General features: G+C 38.2%; 1 protein-coding gene across 1 annotated transcript; it reads right to left on the reverse strand.

Annotated features, from left to right (window-relative positions):
• Positions 1–1,461: 1,461 nt before the first annotated feature.
• txnrd3 (thioredoxin reductase 3) lies at positions 1,462–14,085 on the reverse strand. The gene is made up of 16 exons (XM_066664312.1): positions 13,675–14,085; positions 12,027–12,087; positions 10,629–10,738; positions 9,550–9,657; positions 9,205–9,277; positions 8,990–9,109; positions 8,236–8,378; positions 6,615–6,730; positions 5,498–5,723; positions 5,302–5,394; positions 5,102–5,178; positions 4,149–4,305; positions 3,800–3,907; positions 3,631–3,726; positions 3,098–3,232; positions 1,462–2,964 (listed from the first exon to the last, which is right to left on the reverse strand). The coding sequence occupies exons 1-16, from the start codon at positions 13,789–13,791 to the stop codon at positions 2,902–2,904; spliced, it is 1,803 nt and encodes a 600-aa protein (XP_066520409.1). The 5' UTR covers positions 13,792–14,085; the 3' UTR covers positions 1,462–2,901.
• Positions 14,086–19,686: the final 5,601 nt, after the last annotated feature.

Below are 19,686 nucleotides of genomic sequence, written 5' to 3' on the forward strand. Positions count from 1 at the left end.
TAAGGTGTACACAATAGGAGATATGCGATTCTGTATTACACAAAACCTGTCAGGAGAGGTCCCTTAAGACTCTTAAATCCGCAGATTTGGACAGTTCAAACATGACTCACCAAAGACCTGTCTCTTGAATCACTAGGAATTGTTGCTAAGATTAAGAAACACCACAGTAAGGTGTTTACCGTGAATGAGAAACAAAATAATAATAAAAAAGCTCCTCACTCCTGTCTTCTCATACACACACACACACAAAAGACCACTGAAATGGAATACAACTATAGTACAAGGTCACTAATCTTATTCACAAAGGGCCACTGTGGTGGCAGGTTTTCCTTCCCACTGAACAGGAACACATCTCATAAATCTAATCTATTATATAAACACAAAGAAAAAGCAATTAAACAAACATTAAATAGACTGGAACCCTGCAGACACGCCAGCCCTTTACCAACAGAATCAGTAGTCCTCAACACAATCTTTTTGTAAATGAGATATACAAATGTGAAGAGGATTTTCAGAATGGTATGAACTTATACATGATACATATAACTTAGATAAAGTCAGGGTTACTTATGAATGTCCCTGAATTTGAGAATGAATATATAGTAAGTATAAAATAATAAATACATTTCATATAGGGCTTCCTCTCAGAAACATATCTAGAACTAAACCAAATACTTATATTTTAAGCAAAATGTCTTAAACAAACAAACAAAAAACTGGTTGACATTCTCCTGCCCATTTAAGGATGCAGAAAAATAACGTATTCCACCCACCCCCACCAAAACAAGAGCTTCACACCAGTCAGACCTCATCAGAGCTTCAGGCCTGTGAGCACGGTCACAATTAACCCAATACATTAAAGCAGATTAAAAGGAGGCGTTATATTATTAGACTGCCAGGTCTCTTCTGATGTGTATAAATGAACACAGCTCTACTTCACAGGGACAGGTGTGAGTCGCTTTGTTGCTGTCCTGGAATTGAATAAAGTGTTTTAAATCTGGTAGTGTAATTGGATATACATCATTATATTTTCATGACAAAGGAAGGCCCTATGAGATACTTCTTTGAACCAATTATCTAGGAAGTGTTCACTGGCCTGTGTACCAGTGGCTGCCTAAAAAGCATATTTTCTAGATTCTGCAATAACTGTACAGTCTATACAGATACTGTAGGTCATGGCTAACACCTCAGACACAGACAGCGTGCAGATTCAGGAAGAGTCTAATCAAATTGAACTGTTGAGTTCTGCTTCCTGGAAAAGCAGAAATAATACATTACTAAACAAAAACTGTTTATGCTGTGGGCTAACGGGTTTCCTCATCTTGTTAGGTCAGAAATCTAGGAAGTGAATATCATATTTAATTATATAAAATTAAATCCAAGTGTTTTTTTTTTAAACATATGAAAATGCACTGCCAGACGTTTTATGCAACAAACAAAATCTCACTGCAAAAGGTTGTCTTATAACTTTAATTATTCAGAAAACAATGATGTATACACTGGTTTGTACATTTGCCAGACATTGTTTCAAAGTGAAAGCACTTCAGCAGGAATTTAGACAAACTCCATAGCAACCAAAGATGCTACAGATTTTACTTCAAAGAGCAAGTAAATGGTCTAAGAGACACACACAAGCATTTGTTTGATTTATTTTTAAATAGTAACATTCATAATATGTCAAATTTGGAAATAAGTGCATTAAAAAGCTTCACAAACCAGGGAGCGTAAATCAGATGAACATTTGTTATAAGTATTTTTAAGTACATATTGGGGACATTATCTGATATTTTACAAGCCATATCTACATGCCATTTTCGGCGTGAACTTTGGTAAAAAGAGAGGTTATAAAACGATATTGTACAGACCAATGGTTCAGAAAACATTTCCAAACAGATATTCAGACAACCAGGAAAAGTAAAAGACAACTGTGTATGGAATGTTGGTGATAAGCAAAGAGCCAACCACAAAATAAATGTACTGCACACCCTGAAAAACAAACCCTATCATTAACTTCTAAAGTAAAAGGTAAAAACATCTGGCCTGAGCTCCCAAAAATGTTGCAGCTCAGAGATAATGTAGTTATAGAAGGCCAGTCCTTGATTGTGAAGTATCTTCAATAGAAAACCACCATGTAATGCAGCATGAATCTGACATTGAAATCAATAGCCTCTGGTAAGGCCCTAGTAGCGAGCCTGCGATTGAGTATGAAGAACCAGAGTGAGTGCAAGTGAGTGTGTGTGCACGTGTGTTTACCTCTGAAGTCTAAGAAGAGAACATCAGTCTTAGCCCACCTTAGCATTTAGGTTAAGGGCTAAAACATCACATAGCACTAAGAGTGTGAATGCAAATGTGAGTGTGTGAGAGACACATCCAAACTCATAGTGCATTTCTGACTCAGACATTGAGGATTTTGAGCAGCAGCGTAACCCCGCTGTTTAACAGACTGTCCTAGGGTATTCAGCGCCTTTCCCTCTTCTCTACAGCAGCTGGTTCTGAAGAGCCACATTCTGCAAGTTTTTTCTAAACTCAACCACTAAGACCACTTGCTCAAAAAAGTGTCAAATGTATTTAGTAGACAAATATTTAGAAAACCTACAGACATTAGCTTCCATGGCCAGAATTTAGCCAGGCAAATTTACATTAAATGGATTCTCAAATGTTCTATAATTCTAATAATTCAAACTTCAGCTCTTTTAACTAATTTAGATTGGATTGAGGCCTGAGCTGAAGGATTTATTATTTAGGGAGCCAAATAAAAGCAGTTATGCTGTTGTCCACTAAAGAGAATGAGCAGAAATAAAGCTGAATCACTGGTCAAATGATGGTTGGGACCAGCATAGCCCGTATAAACTAGTGTTTATACAGCATTGAGACAGTCTGTTAAACGAGCAGGGTTTAACCTCAGCAGCCAGCCTGAGCAATGTCACCACCTGACCGCTTGGTCACCTCCATCGTTGTGAAGATCTAAGAAAATAGGAGAAATAGTGTTGGTATGTGTGAAATTAATTATTTATTAACTATTAATTAATTATTTATATTATGATGTCAGGATTACAGTTTAAACCTTATTAGCTACCTCTGTTACAAAAGCACTTACCTCAGCGCAGGTGGGGTGTATGCCTATGGTAGTGTCCAGCTGCTCTTTGGTGACGCCACACTTCATAGCAGCACCGAAGCCCTGAGTGACTTCTCCAGCATTGGGGCCCAAGTAGTGAAACCCAATCACACGGCTCTATACACAAACACAAGACATTAACTCCTGTTGGTGTTGCTTAAAAGTTTGCAAAAACAAGTATGCTGAAGCATAACCTCAGTTTTTTTGATGAAATTAGTTAGGACAGTAAATGGACAACATTGACCTTAATGTGTAACCCATGTTGTGCTTAAATTATGAAAACATTAAACACTTGTAATTGTGGCTGACTAAAAACAAATATGGTTCTCAGAAGGTTTGCCCCTCAGATCCACTTCTGCTGCACCCTGGAGCAAACTCATTCGGTTCACTTTAAGATGAACATGTAATTGTTAAAAAGGTATCAATTAAAAAACAAGTTCTACTAACTATATACACACACACACACACATTATTAAATGGTTAAAAACAGACAATATAAAAAGAAAAGTACTTACATTATCTAACTTGTTGCAAATGATCTTGGCATAGGATCTGTTGTTGTCCCTGTTGGGCACGGTGTATTCCAGAGGCCAAAACAGACTGTGGAAAATCTTAACACAGATAGGGTTTAATTTATTTATTTAAGTACCTTAAAAATTAATTAAATTAATCTATTATTCATACCTCCAGATTTTCCTCCCCATAGAGCTCAGTAGCCTTCTCCTCAGGGTATCCACAGCTGCCATATTCCAGAGGTGTGAACACAGTGGTGGGAACATTCACATAGTCACACTATAAATGAAAAATGCATAAAAATACGTAAGTGAAATGGCATGAAAATGCATCTGAGATGTTTAGGTTTCATTACACAAAGCACATTTCTTACTTAATCAGATAACCTGAGCCCAAAGCAAAGTCTGTCAAGTATGGCTCTTAAAGTTGTACATAAATTATCAAGCTAGCTTAAAAATCTTGTTTCTCGCAGTTACACATTTTTATACAACAGTTAAATGACAGGCTATAAGATAAGCACCTTTACTGGGGAGCCTGCAAACAGCCTGCGAGCCAGCAGCTTTCCAGCCTGGATGGCAACAGGTGTTAGCTCCCATTTGCCTTCTAGGATGTCACCGATTGCGTAGATGTGGGGAATGTTGGTCTGCTCCTCATCGTTCACTGGGACTTTCCCATTCCTCAAGAGAACAAAATTTCACAATGAGTTTCTACAAAGGCAATTAAATCATCACAGCAACAACTTACATTTTCTCACGCTTACAGGCAGACGTTCTAGCTCCTAGCAGAACATGTGGGTTTGGGTTGTTGCCATGCATCATGACTAAGCTGAAATTAGTCACTGATCACAAGAGCATTACAAACACTGCTAACAACCTACAGTAGGATTAGAGGAAAAATACCTGAACAATGAATGCAGAAAAAGTGAGTGGAGATGAAAAAGTTTGTTTGTGTGTGTGTGTGATAGAAGATGGTAGACCGACTGAGGGGTCATACAGAATCATATGACTGCTCAAGTGGTGAAGTCAAGTCTCATGTGCTAAACAGGTCACAAAGCCATGGAGCTACAGAGGGCTGTCTGCAGATATCTGGCTCAACCTTTTAAAATTCTTTAGGGCAAATTAATACATAGACACACTACAAGAAATGTGCGTTTTGGTATTGTTCAAGAAAATGACTTTTTCAAGCCAGCAATCCCCACCCAGTATAATTCTATCAAAAACTTTCACTCATTCCACACCCACTCATAATGTCCCCCTAGCAATACTGCTGAATCATAGTGACCATGTTGTTCTACATGCCCAATTCTAACTGTTTTTCACCACTTTACCAAATACCATGACAACAAAATCCTTCTGAATGAACAGAGGGAAGGAAAGACGACTTTAAAAAAATAAAAAAATTAAAAAAAATAATACATTGGCCAATAATGAGATGGAACAGAATAAAAGACATAGACAACAGAAAGATACATACTTTGGATTGATCTTAACCCCAACCTTATCCAGACCAATCTTCCCTGTGCAGGCATCACGTCCTACAGCTATCAAGACCTAAGAGACAAGACTTCTTAAATAATTTACAAATACAGGCACAAATATTACTTAGCAATAATAAGCTTGAGGTACATGTGCATGTTTGTCAGTTTGTCTAAACATGGTCCTGTGTATACTCACTGTGTTATATTCTCCTTCAAAAACCTCATCTGTTTCTGTAGACTTGGCAGTCACTTTCAGTCTTCCTGGAGTGCCAGCTTCAAGCTCTTCCACCTAAAAACAAATGTAATCTTTATTTAAAACCAATTAGACATGCAATCTTGATCTCAATTTAAAACCCCTTACAAATTTTCACATCCCACAGTTTTACACACACCTTAGTAGGCACAAATTTCCTGAGGAATTTGATCCCATGCGTCTCCATGTAGTCCCCTGCACGGTTGGCCATGTCCTGGTCAAAGCCTCTCAGCAGAATGGAGCGCACCATTATGGTCACATCTAGTCCCAGGCCAGCCAGAAAACCCCCACATTCAAGAGCAACATAGGAAGCTCCGATCACTAGCGTCTTACCAGGACAATACGGTAAGTAAAACAGGTCATCGCTATAGAGAGAGAGAGAGACAAACAAGAGAGATAAAAGTACAAATATTTGGATAAGTACACAAAAGACAAGCAACAAAATATGCATGTGTTCCTTTTTCTTCAGACTGTTTTGTCTGAAAAATTATGCAGAGTAACTAAACTCCTAAAATATTGTGGCACATCCACATTTCAGATGACTAGCATTTATTAAATGAATAAATAACCCACTACAAGCTTGCAGATTGTCCTCGTCATACTAATGTTTTTGGGTCAGGCCACAGAGTATTTGAGGTATTCTAAGGTTTTATATATATATATATATATATACACACAAAAAAAAAATAAAAATATTGCTCCATTAGTCAAAAGTAAATTCATGATACTCACAAAATGTAATTTAACACTGCTGGCCAGATACATGTATTCTGAGGTAGTGCTAATAGGCAGGATTGGGAATTTGTACCAAAATATTATAGATTGTGTATTTAACAACTTGATGTTGTGTATCCTGAATTTTGCCTAATGCTTTGTAATTTTTTTTGTTTGTTTTTTAAGAAAGTGAAAATCCTCTCTTGCCCATTAACTCCTCCATTTCATTACTGCAGCTGGATCCTGATGAGACCCTTTGATCCCATTGTGTAATGTTAAGCCAATTATATTGCTTTCATGGGTGAACTGCTCTGATGTTTATGAATATCTGCATTTAACTGATCAGTGTGTGTGTGCTAAGCCCATCCATGATCATCCGTGGAGCCTGGGGCTCTCAGGCTTTCTCCCCTAAGGACAGCAATTTAACTAAGCTGTGGGCTACGATCTCCTGTGTTAAGCTAGGCTCTCCTGAGACTGCAGTTTCTCTCCATGTGTTAAGATAGCCCTCCTGCAGTCCCTGCACTTTAAAAGGTATCACTCACCTGGTGATGCAGTACTCTTTATCTCCAGGGATGCCCAAGTAACGTGGCCGCTCCCCTGTCGCCAGCACAAACTTAGCTGCTGTGTAGAAGGTCTCTTTGCCGCGCTTGTTTGTCGCCTGTTGAGTAGGGTTTGATGATTTGTAAGAATTGTTTTGATTTCTGAATGTAACCCATTTTTCAACATGCAAAATTGTCCTTAAACTACTATCCTAAGCTAAGCTTATAAAATAGTTTTTTATATAATTTCCCTTTGTAAACACAAGGTTTTTAACTTGCCACGCAAACCAAACTTAGTCCTGCCAAACTCAAATCCAACAGAAGAAAACTAGAAAAATTAAAAATCTCTCAGAACCTAAAAACCTGCCTCACTTTCTCTGCCACTACAAAGCATGTTTATTAGTGATGTCCGATCTAAATCTTTTAACTTGATTAAAATCAGCCCAGTGTATCTGCTTGACACAGAATCTCACATTAAGAAAGAAATTGCCTACATCGAGGCTGCTGCTTAAATTTTGCTTTTAATAACAAAGTAAACAAAAACGTTAGTGAAGGCACAGCTCATAAACGTATTATTTTTAATCATATATGAAATGATCTAATGTAATTTTTATATAGTTAGTTAACGCCATATCTGCCCATAGGGCCACATTCATGGCAAGAAAGATAGTAAGATGTGATTGATTTACTAATACGGTTTTATTTTAGACATGTTGAGGTTGCCATCTATTTAAGTTCATCATATGTGTTGCTTAAGTTTTGTTATTGACAGGAATTTTAGGAGTGCAGATGCTTTTAATTTTTATGTGGAAATAATTACTTTAATTCTAAAAGTCAGTCAGTTTTGTCATTACAGATGTGTTGAGGGTCAAATGAAATGTAGTTTCTTCAAGACACTGTGCTAAAATAATAAGTTATATCGTTTTTCAGCACTGACCCATTTTTCTCAGCGCCACCTCAAAACCAAACCTTGTAGACAGGACCGTGACTCCATTGGCCACAGCACTAAATGATGAACAGCCAACTCTGGCTGCTGATTGACTTAATAAAAGTGACAACCAATGAGAAGCACGTACTTTGTTTAGGAGCCACAGAGGATCTACTCCTCCCTCTGGCGAGCAGCATGTCTCAAACTTATGGTCTTAACAGTCTCACCTCAAAAATACGGGACAAAATGTGTCCCTTATGGGTCTAAAACACAACACGGCTTTTAATGTCCAAATACGGGATGGCTAGCGACCCTAATCGTATACCCTCATGCTCCAACTCTGAATCCAACTTGTGGGAACGCGCGTTTGTGTGGAAGAGTCAAAAAGACATGTGTCTGCTACGGTGGCCAGCAGAGTCAGATCACAACATTTACACAGCATGCTACAGGAGGAGGAGGGAGTTTGCTGCCTAGAGGAAACGGAGGATGGGATTTAATATCGAGCTCAATAAAGTCGATACAGGTCAGCAAAATAATGCTGTGATTGGCATTAATACAGATCTTTGAGATAGGACCAGGATATTCCTGATATTTAGCATAAAGCATGCAGATAATTGTTTAAAGAAGAAAAAAGGGAAGAATTAAAGCATGAAAACGAGTGAACAGTAGCTTTAAAGAAAACAAAAAGACACCAACCTTGATTTTATGAGGCTCCACAAACTCTGCGTAAGCGTTGACATAGTTGACATTCTTGTCTCGCAGGGACACTCTGTAGCCCCAGTTCAAAGAACCAATGTAATTATTCACTGCAGTCCTCATCGTCTCCCAGTTATGTTTCACTGAATGGGGTGGGTAAACGAACTTTTAACAAATTGACGTACTACAACACAACATAATATACACTGTTTTAGGTGCCGGTGCACTGAAGAAAAAAAAAAAAAAAAAAAAAAAAAAAAAAAAAATAAGAATGACATCTGAATTTAAACTCTACAATTATGCTTAAATTATATTGAGCTGCTGAAGGTGGTGAGATTTTCTGTAACTACTTTTCTCCTGTTCAGGGTTGCACTGGGTCTGGAGCCTACATGGAATCTTTAGGCATATGGCAGGACTACCAATTCACACAGTGACTTACACCTATGGCCAATCCACCTACTAGCATGTGTTTTGGACTGTGTGATCAAACAAAGGAAACAAATGCAGACACAGGAAAAACACTCCTCACAGAAACAGTGGGTTTAAACCCACAACCCCAGAATCCTAGAATTCTGGGATAGGGACAATACTTGCTGTGCCATCATGCTGCAAATATTTATTCATTTTCACCAGGTAAATATTATTTATGTTTAGTATGCATTTCAGACACTGGGTATAATTCTACTAACACAAGCTCCCTGCTGAAAAGAGACGGGTCAGAATCATAATGAACAGTGTTAGTATATTAGCTCACCTTGCTCACTAAACTCCCAGCCAAACTTGCGAGCGTCTTCAAGGGCTGTGCCCAGTAGAGCAGTCTGATGCATCAACTTCTTTGGGATACACCCTACGTTCACACATGTGCCACCAAGGCCTAGACATATTTAATATTGTTAGAAATTGCTATATCACAAAGATATAGGAGAAAACACACCTATTACTATTTCTAATCTGGTCATTACAACTTACCCCAAGTAGTGCCCTTAGGTGTGGGGACAACGTAATCCAGTACCATGACTTTCTTACCCAGGTTAGCTGCTTCCTATTGAACAAAGTTAAGAGCATTTAGTTGTCATATAGATATATAAAAAAAAAAACCCATCATATGTCAAGTTTTTAATACAATATTTCCAAACAGGTGCACAATAAAAGTAAATAACTGTTACAGTGTTGGGACTTGAGGCTATTCCAATTGCATCAATAGGCTTATACGTAATTTATTAGAACATTTTTTTTGCGTCTAATAGCTGTAGTAAGCACATTAATAACTTTTATCATTTCTGAAAGCACTTGTGTGTTGGGAGAGTTTCTTACCTTTGAGCAGGCCAGGCCTCCGGAGCCGCCTCCGATGACAATCAGATCATAATCATACACCTCACTCTCTGCTCCCAGCAGCTGCTGAAGGAGGCCATCTTTATGCGCCTGTTACCATGACAACCAGGGAAATTATCATAGGCACAAAACCACTATAATAAGGGGATATCATAATAAGGGTACTCATGTATCATTCATTTCAGGTACAAAGGTCTTTCTTCCTCATTGCTACAAAAAGTAGCATCTGAAAAGGGCACATATCTGCACTGCTGGCTGGGAAAACTGTACAGAAGACTGAGGTGAAAGAGGACAAAAGTGTCTCTGAAAAGGAGCATTGTTCAGGCACATTTTTAGACACCATGCTAGTTATATGGAACAAAAATAAATTTTATTGTCTAATTGCTATTCTAGAACATCCTCTTTTCATGGAAATGTGATCCCTGTGGCCTACTGATCGTATCCAGAGCATATGTAAACCATTGGGATTCTTGAGTACAGCAGTCAAAGTTATTCAAAACGTAGGGAAGCAAATGGCCTTAAAAGCACTCTAATTTATTCTCAGAAGCTCTGCTTTTTAAAAGCAGAATGGAATGTTTGAGGGAAAAAAAATACACTTGTTTTTATGTAGCTGAAGTGTAATTTCTCCAGGTTTTTATTAATTATTCTTTTTTAGCAATTTTTTTGGTTTGTTTAGTTTCATGCAATTTATACTCAAATTTAGAGAGAGAGTTCCATCTACAGCATGTATATATTAATTATATTATCCACCTATGAAGAAGCAAGAATAGAACACTATCCTCATCTTTCTGCTATGAGCAAAGATACTGGATTGTATACCGGACAGAGACACCTTGGCTTGTTTTACACTTTTACTAACACCAGAGCTTCGTAAAACGCATTAGACTGATTTTGAGCATTCAAACAGACTGGAGAGCTATCAAAAGGTGAGAAAACATCCTCAGAATTTTGATAAAACACAAGACTGCCAAACAGCATATTGTTTTTCCACACACACAAATAAATAAATAAAAAGTCCAAGTGAAATTAGAGTTAACAGATATTTCAGTATGTGCTAATACCTGTATGGTCTTGTCACAGCCCCCAAGGTGGGTCTTATTGATGAAGACGTTGGGGACGGTTTTCTGTCCAGTCATCTCCAACAGCAGGTCCTGGTAGTTGGAGCCATTCTCTATAACAGATGCCAGACAAACACGGTGTGATACGGCCACTCAAGTTACTGCTTCTTTCAGTTTGTCTGGAACACCTCTATTGTAACAGGCCAAATGTGAAGCAATTTCCATAAAGATGAATAACTTTTAAGGGGAAAAAAATGATTTTCCTGTTTTTTTTAATTAAGAATAAAGGTAAGGATAAAGAGGAAGGAGTTATGTAAAGGTTAGTGCTAAGTAGCCATTTTACCCAGCATTGTAGCACTATGCAGCATAAACACATGCCTATACATAAGTCAGGTGTAAAATGTTCATCTCTCAATTTCTGCACATTTGTCAATAATATTAACCATTACACACTGATTTCATTCAGTGACGAACCCTCATCCTAATATGGTAGGAGTAGCAACACAAAGATAAGAGATATGGAGGCACATGCAGTGACAAGCAGAGAAAGAATAATACATTATGTGAATGGTAACAAGGTAAAGTGGATACAAGGAAGCAGCTTGAGAGCAAGCAATAGAGAAACATGACACACTGCCAAGCAAAACGCTGGACAATGACTCAGCAAGTTGTGTGTGGTCAACTACAGTTGCTGTACTCAGAGCTGACACTTACTCTGACCTGTTAAATATTAGCACAACACACAGCAGAACGCTGCCATTCGTTAGAAAATGTATAGGTCAATTAGTTAATGGCCAAAATAAACAGGCTCATAAATAAGTAGTATCAAATATGAAAAACTTTGCAAAGTGACGCAGTTGTTAAGGTTCAAATATTTCCAAGAACAGACTAGAAACCAGTAACACATCAATTAAAACACTAGATTCTTAAGACTCAAAAAGCAAAGAAACAAAACTTAAACTTATACTGTCAAAAGATAAAGGCCACTGAGCTCTGCACTTACAGTCCTTACACAAAAATTGCATGAATGCAGAATGACATTCAGATGAAACGATTAAGCTGGATAAATAAGGTTTAAAAAAACAACCACATTCAAAAGCTGCAGAACAAGTCTGATTTAAACAGACTGAACAAACTGATCAACTGATAAATGTTTGGACTGGCTGATCTAAAATTCATATCACATTAAGGACAGCAATCACACAGCAAAAGAAAGCACAAGTGACATTAAAGAAGGTTGGGTTTGGGGCATTACAATGAGCAGCAGCATAAAATGTAACAAAATTAATAACCCTGTAACGCTGAACCAAACTAATAAAACTCCACATATTCATAACCTTTGGGTCCTACCGTCCCACAGTTATAATTATTGTGTGTGTGTGTGCGTGTTGTCTTGCATACCCATTAAATCCAGTTCTATGACGTTGCATTTCACATTCAACTCCCGAAAGAGCTCCTTCACCTAAAAATACAGAAATAAGTAGCTTTCACACACTAATAGCACATTAATGTATTACCAAGTTCTAAGTTGATCAAAACTCAATATCTAATTTGAGAAGGCCGTCTTTCAAAAAGAATTCTGATATTTGAAGTCTAATTGAACTTTGAGCATTGTGACCACTCAATCAGCAAAGTCATATGTAGTCCATTCTGCAAGATAAGCTGAGGTGACTCTGAGTTAGCATAATGAATTACGGTAACCTATTACCTAATGATCCACTTAGTTTAGGGGTCCTTACCCTAGGGACTCTTAACTGCTTTCTGGGAGTCAAGGAGCTCTCCACGGTTATGTTCTTTGTCCTACACCCATGTCTCCCCAACCTAGTGCTCAGAGACCACATCAGCAGTCAATACCGCTGCTATGTTTCATCTCCTGGTATGCCTATATCATGACTTTACAGTAAATCAATGGCAAGTTTAGAAGTGTTGGCTAAGTTTGACAAAAAGAAGATGCTGACTATCTGTATTACACCAAGTAGTGGGCTGACAAACTTCCTTGAGCTGTGGGTCTGTTGTCCCAGGAAACTACCATTCAAAACATGAAGCAGATTTGGCAGAGCACTGAAAATCAACTTCACACTTATAGGTAGCAGAAACCAAGACCAAGGCTGAACACACACACTAAGAGCACTAGAAGCAAAAACCACCTGATACACATCTGTTGAATAGTCGCTACTGATCTGAGTGAAAATAATTAGTTCCATTTATTGAGCTTATTTTACTGCAGCATCATGTCTCAACGCCATTTGGCTAATTCTGTTACACAATATCCGGACAATTACATACAAATCCTCTTAAAGGAAAATTCCACTATTTGTATTAAGCTGATTCGATATGAACTAAACAATATAATTTATGGATAAAAAAAACTGAACAACAGAGATGTTCTTTTAAAAAAAGTGGTGACAGGAATAAATCTCACAACGTCTACTAGGTCAATGTAGTCCAATTGTTTCCTTTCGCACATGCGCATTATATATATATATATTCCATGCTAATACGAAATTAAAAATAAATCAATAAATAACGAAATTTTCACTAGAGTGAAACTACCAAGCAAACCAATGACATTTTCTAATATTTACTTAATTAGACAGTGAAAACTACATTACTCCTACCTCAACATTTTTGTCGGCGTACACACTTTAGTGAGTATGGAAATATCTTACGTTTACACAACCCCGTTGTCCATAAGACAACTCTGTATCAACACACAATACAGACTACATGGCGCCATTTCTTAAGTGCTAAGTATGAAGTCTTGCCTGTAGAACCGCGGGAAGAAGAGCCGGGCAGGGGCTCAAATGCCCTCCTCTTCCCTAAGTAGTGCACCAAGTAGATCACAAAACATCATCTTTTAAGTTAAATTTTCGCATTACCAGTCGTATCAATTAAACAAACAAACACACGGCCCATGTAGAACAGGTTATTTATATTCAGTCATTATCCAATAGCTTAATAACCTACAAAGTGCACTATCTAGGCAGCGGGAATTCATTTAAGACTGAGACCTGTCCTGAACTTCGCCGTCTCGCCCACTTATACTTACCTTCTTACAGAAGGGACAAAAGCTTTTACTGAAAACCACGACAGGGTTGGAATCGATAAGCTCCTGTATTCGGGCTTTAATCAGGTCCCGACCGGCGTCGTTCTCTACCGGTGGCATGGTGTCTCCGGTCCAACGCAGCTAACACTACTACAGCGGAGTCGGCGGGTTTCCACTGAGCTAAAGAGCTAACACATTAGCCAGAGAGTTAGCCGGCTAGCAAAGTTCTCCAAGAAGCTCCGCGCACTCAGAAAACAGTCGATCTCTTTCTTGATAGAGACGCTGTTGTGATTAAAGTACAAAAACACAACAGTGCAGAACTGCAATCATAAGCGAACAGTTCCGTGGTGTTAAACGCTACTGTCCGCATTACTCCGTGCACGTCTTCCTCACGGCACCGGTATAAGAACCCCGCGGAATGTCTTACATAGTGACGTACGACTCGCCAATGAATCAGTTCAACTGAACTGGCTCTTTACCACACAAACCCTCAAGTTGATTCACGAGTCAAGGCTTTTCTGTAGCTTCATCCACAGTAAGAGTACACTGCATTTAACATTGCACACTACTATACACCATGCTACATTCACCACTGAGTATAATATTATTATTTAGTAATAGCATTGGACTACAACTGTAAACATTAGTCTTATAATTAAGCAACATTGTTTTGTCCAAATGAAACGATGTAATTTGTCGATTTATAGTTTATTACGTCATTTGAACACAGCGGCTGTCCTTACAAAGTGTGTAAATAAAATCTTTTTATATTGACGTCCATCGCAAGTTAATTTGTGTTCCTTCTTCTATAAATTTACTGTTTTAAATATACCTTTTTTAAAAATATACATTCAAAGTTTCAATTGTTTTTGAAAACTATGAAAACTATATTTTATTACTACAAAATTCCTAACACTGTTATGAACCATATAGCTAATTAGAAAGACCACAATGTATTGACACTCATTTTCCAGCTCATTTACCATGTAGGGGCACGCTGTAGTTCTACAGTTACAGAATGCAATTCATCTGTTATACTTTGTTCTTCACTGGTCCACCTGTTCGTTAACAATTCGGGTGTGGTTCGGTGGGGAGCTCTCGGGTCATGGCCAAATAGCTCTCAGCATGCACTGCGCCCAGCTTAGGGTGACCAGACCTCCTCTTTTACCCGGACATGACCTCTTTTTTAGACTTAAAAAATGTCCGGGCGGAATTTCACAAACATTTTGTTTTTCTAGAGCTTACATAGAATTTCGAGAAGCGTTTCGTTCACAAACTAGTCCCGCCCTCCCCTACTCCGATTGGTTCGCTTGAGTGAGAAGGGGGTGTGGTGAAGTAGCCTAAAATCTTCTGATTGGACGGTCTGACTGTAGAGCTACCGTTATTGGTCGATAACCTCTGTAAACATTTAATTGGTCAGTCTGCACGTCAGTAGTCCTTGTTTACGTCAGGCAAAGCTCATGTACCTACCCTCAGCTCTAGCAGCTATGCCGAAACGTAAATATAAGTTCTCGGATGAATTAAAAAAGTAATTCCAATGTTTTTCCATGTGTAGCAAATAAAGGTGTAAAGGACCTAAAAGACCCCACCCCCGCGACATGTCCTCTTTTTCACCATCTCAGATCTGGTCACCCTAACCCAGCTAAAAGGATTTTGTTGTTGTTGGTTTTTGCCATCACTGATTTTGTTGTTGTTGTTTGTTTTTTTTTCTTGTTTGTGTAGTATGTTTGTTCAGAACAGTGGTGGTTCTGGACTTCACCCAGATTGCTCAGTCTCAACTGGCGTAGTGGGCTTAAAGTAGGTTTTACCTGCTTTTATGGCCGAAGACCTACATTCACAAATAGCCATTCTAACTGAGATTGAAGCAACAACTTTGCAGTTTAAAGAGCTATAATAATAATAATAATAAGAATACACTCAAAGAATGAGGCCAGTACAGCACTAGAGGTTCTTTGAATATATGTGTTTCCTCTGTAAAACACAGTGAACTGATAGAGTTCATATTCTAAGTCCTCAGTACATTGACAAAAGTTTTTTCAGTTCAATTTTGTGAATGAAAAAGCCTGTCTGAGGTTAAATCAGAAAATAGAAAATGGGTGTAAAGCTTCATTTTTTTCATTTTATGTATAAAAATGAAATATATATGGGCACGTGGGCATAGGGGAATTCAAGTTTTCTCAGGACCACTGGCCCCTGTTGGCCCCCCTCCCAGAACTAGCAGTGGTTCAATGCAGTGGATAGATGTTGTGAATTGTTGTACTCTTGACTATTCTGAGCATATTTTCTGTTTAAGGAGGAATGAGAGCAGCTTAGAGGTAGTTCTTCTGCAGTAGCTGGTGTGTTGTGTCTTTGCCTACTATGTTTTAAACGTTATCAACACTGACGGATTATAATACAATAATCTTTTACATTTTACAAGTACAATATAAAATACTAAATGATGGCACAACATCCTCATTCTGCATTGTGTGTCATTCATAACATCAGACTCAGTGAACTAAAAATGTATATTGAGTGAATGAGTTAAGCGCTGACTAGACTAATATATCAAAAGCTAAAAATACAGTTAGCTACATATTAGTTTACTTGTCTAGTCATTCTGCCCGCCCACTTGAAATCCAAAACGATTCACCTAGTCGACACTGATATTTGTCGAACAGGAAACCTTGAAGAATCGGTTCAGTAAACTGAGTCAAACTCTTTACTGAGTCTTACGCCGAAACTTCGAGCTGGTTCACGACGTTAGGCCGAGTGTTTACATGTTACACATTTTAAGGAGATTACTCTGGGTCTGACCGCATAGGAAACAGGTTTTTCTTAACCGTCGTTTAATTGAATCGCACTTAAAAGGACCAACAGGCAATGCGTGGAGACGGCTAAATATCATATTTGTAGTGTAATAGCACCACCTGCAGGGAAAGCAAGGCGAAGCACTGAGATGGGCTATTTTTGAAAGACCTACATATATATATATATATATATATATAGTCCAGTGTACTGTACCTCTGTATTTTCAAAATTGTTTTGGTTAATTACAGTTACAGTGTATTTATTTTACATGTAGGTCATATGTATGCATGTATGTTGCACTTTAGGTCCTGGAAGAAACTACTGTGTTGTGTGTGGTTGTGATAAAAAAAAGACATAAATCTCTGTCTTGATATGATTTGCCACTCATAACATATTGCTGGGTTTGTGTCGATGTATCAGACGGAAACATTGTGCACATGGCCTTAATGTTCTTCATTGAATCTCTCTTCTTTTTTTTCTCTCTCCCTCTCTGTGTGTGTGACTGGCTGTGTTTTTCAATGGTGGTGGAGCAATAAAACACACACCACTAACTACAAAAAAAAAAAAGAAAAGAAAAGAAAAAAAGCAATTAACAACACAATAAGTCCACTGGGGTTATGGGTGTAAGAAGCTACTTTAAATTGGGTGTAAGAAGCTACTTTAAATGCTTGCTCCTCTAAAACAATATTTTGGACCGCAGGGTAGTTGCGTAACCTGTTTTTATTTTCATGGGTCATGGGTTAGATTTGATGCTCAGATTGGTTAATTCATATGTAAACACAGAATTTAATTCATTTATTCATTATCTGTAAGCGCTTATCCAATTCAGGGTCGTGGTGGGTCCAGAGCCTACCTGGAATCATTGGGCGCAAGGCAGGAATACACCCTGGAGGGGGCGCCAGTCCTTCACAGGGCAACACAGACACACACACATTCACTCACACACTCACACCTACAGACAATTTTAAGTCGCCAATCCACCTACCAACGTGTGTTTTTGGACTGTGGGAGGAAACCGGAGCACCCGGAGGAAACTCACGCAGACACGGGGAGAACACACAGAATTTCATGTCATCGTAAATTAATCTAATTTTTTAAGTCAGAATGGGCCCCTTGTTCACACAAATTGTGGTTCTGAAGACAGAATTAGGTTTAGAGGTTTAAAGTAATGTTGGACACACATCTTTCTTTCTTTTTTTACAGAGATGAAATGCAGCCCGGTGTTTTACAACACAGTGAACAAAGACAAATGAAACCTTCTAGAGAAAAATGAATGATTTAGGACATTTTTGACTGTAATTCCCTGTACTATTTTCTCACAGTTGCTCAAGAACAGCCATAATAACTAAAAGTCTGGTACTTCTGCCAGATTTCTTATTGGCTTTTTGTGCTTATGGAAAATTGCTTAATTTGTAATACTGCTTAGCCTTTTGTGCTGTCTAAGTGTTGTATTCCATTATTTATTTCACACTCTGTGCTTGTATTGTGTGGTTAGTCAGTGGCTCAGGCTCTTTATTCTTAATTACAGGCTTCATAGAGTGGCCACTCAGCCAAAAAGGACCATGCCACACAGCTGGCCACAATGGGCCAAATTACATTAAAGATTTTGCTCTTCTAAAAGGAATCAATACAATTGTCTGTGTTGGTTTCTGTTAGAAATATCACCCTCCAGCTCGACTGGGGATTTATATGTTCAGAACAGTGTGAAGAGCACAAAACGCTTTTTATTATTTAACACCATTATTTAATAACCTGCCAAATAACTGCCAAAAAGTAGATCCTCTCATTGTCACATTTTATCAGTGTGACTTATTCTTTATAGGTTCATGCATAAGTTTGGTAACCACTTGGCTAATGTCATGCTTTGTTGATTTTCAGAGTGAAAATAAGTTAACACGTCATTTACAAAGAACACACTTTTGCACGTTAATAGAGTTCCTTTTAATTTTGCTGAACTTACCATATTGCTTAGAATTCCACAGTCATGGCATTTGTCCATTGATCAATGTGCCGAAGGCCGGAACACACCCTGGACAGGGAGCCTTGCCACAACAGTTTGGTTTGAATGACCCAATGCTCAGCTTTCTCACCTTGTGTGGTGAAATTGATCAAGGGCACCCGTCCCCAGCAAATGAAATCTGAGAAAGTCTGTGTCCTGGGGCTTGGGGGGTGGGGTGGGGTTTGAATGCTCTAGGAGGATGGGGCTGTTGTGGGTGAAACAATTACGTCTTCACTTTCTCCACAATTTGCTGCTCTCTCCTCAGCCAAAAGGCAACTATTGATGGTGGTGATGGGTGAGAAATTCATGTTTAAGTCAAACTGCAGTTAATGGAATGCTTTTACTAAACAAAATAAATAAATTAATAAATAAATAAATGCATTTTATTTTCTCTCAGAAAATCAAAAAGATACAATATAACCAGTGGTGTCCAAACATTTGCATACAACTGTAGTTATGTGAGAATAGACTGTAGTCCTTCTGTTTCTCTGACTAATTCAGCACTGTACTGTGCTCAGTAATGATCCTGTAATTTATATACCCTGTTCATTAATCACAATAATATGTAATAATATGTACATTCCTGTATAAATTTCCTGTACGTAGCTGGAGTCCTATTTCAATAATAAACCGGACTTAAAAATCATTATCATGACCAAGTTTTTAGCTCCTTTATAATACAGACATTGCGAAGACAGTTATTCACCTTATACACAATCAGAAAAACTGTCACTGTTTTTGTATCTTTTGGTGACCCTGTCACTTTTAGAGAGCAGCACAGTGGCGCAGCAGGTAGTGTCGCAGACACACAGCTCCAGGGACTTGCGGGTTGTGGATTCAAGTCCTGCTCTGGGTGAGTGTGAGGTGTTTGGTGTGATGTCCATGTGGATTTGCACCAGTGATAAGGTCCAAAAACACACGTTGGTTAGCTGCTTTTATTATTTTATTTTACACAGTTTTATAATGAAATCTTACACATGTCTCTGGAGAAGAGAGTGTAATGTAGCTTTAAAGATCAAAACTAGATTTTAAACCCTCTATTGTACCTTTAAAGTTCATTTACACCATCTGTATCTTTAGGGACAATAACGTACTTGTAAGGTACATTTTTCTGACAGTGTACACACTCTATATAAATACATAGAATGAAAAGAGATGCACTGGCGCAACTATGCAGAATGCTATACATGATCTAGAGTGATAAAACACCCCACCATCGCCGGGCT

Source organism: Hoplias malabaricus, chromosome 3 (assembly GCF_029633855.1).
Source record: "Hoplias malabaricus isolate fHopMal1 chromosome 3, fHopMal1.hap1, whole genome shotgun sequence".
In the NCBI taxonomy this organism is placed as follows: domain Eukaryota; kingdom Metazoa; phylum Chordata; class Actinopteri; order Characiformes; family Erythrinidae; genus Hoplias; species Hoplias malabaricus.

Excerpts from the sequence above, each read along its gene's own strand:
- txnrd3 (XM_066664312.1), bottom strand. The coding sequence starts at position 13,791 with ATGCCACCGGTAGAGAACGACGCCGGTCGGGACCTGATTAAAGCCCGA. Across the intron at positions 3,908-4,148 it reads TTGCAGGCTCCCCAGTAAAG|TGTGACTATGTGAATGTTCC; the intron begins GTGCTTATCTTA and ends TTTCATTTATAG. Across the intron at positions 3,727-3,799 it reads ATGGGGAGGAAAATCTGGAG|ATTTTCCACAGTCTGTTTTG; the intron begins GTATGAATAATA and ends ATCTGTGTTAAG.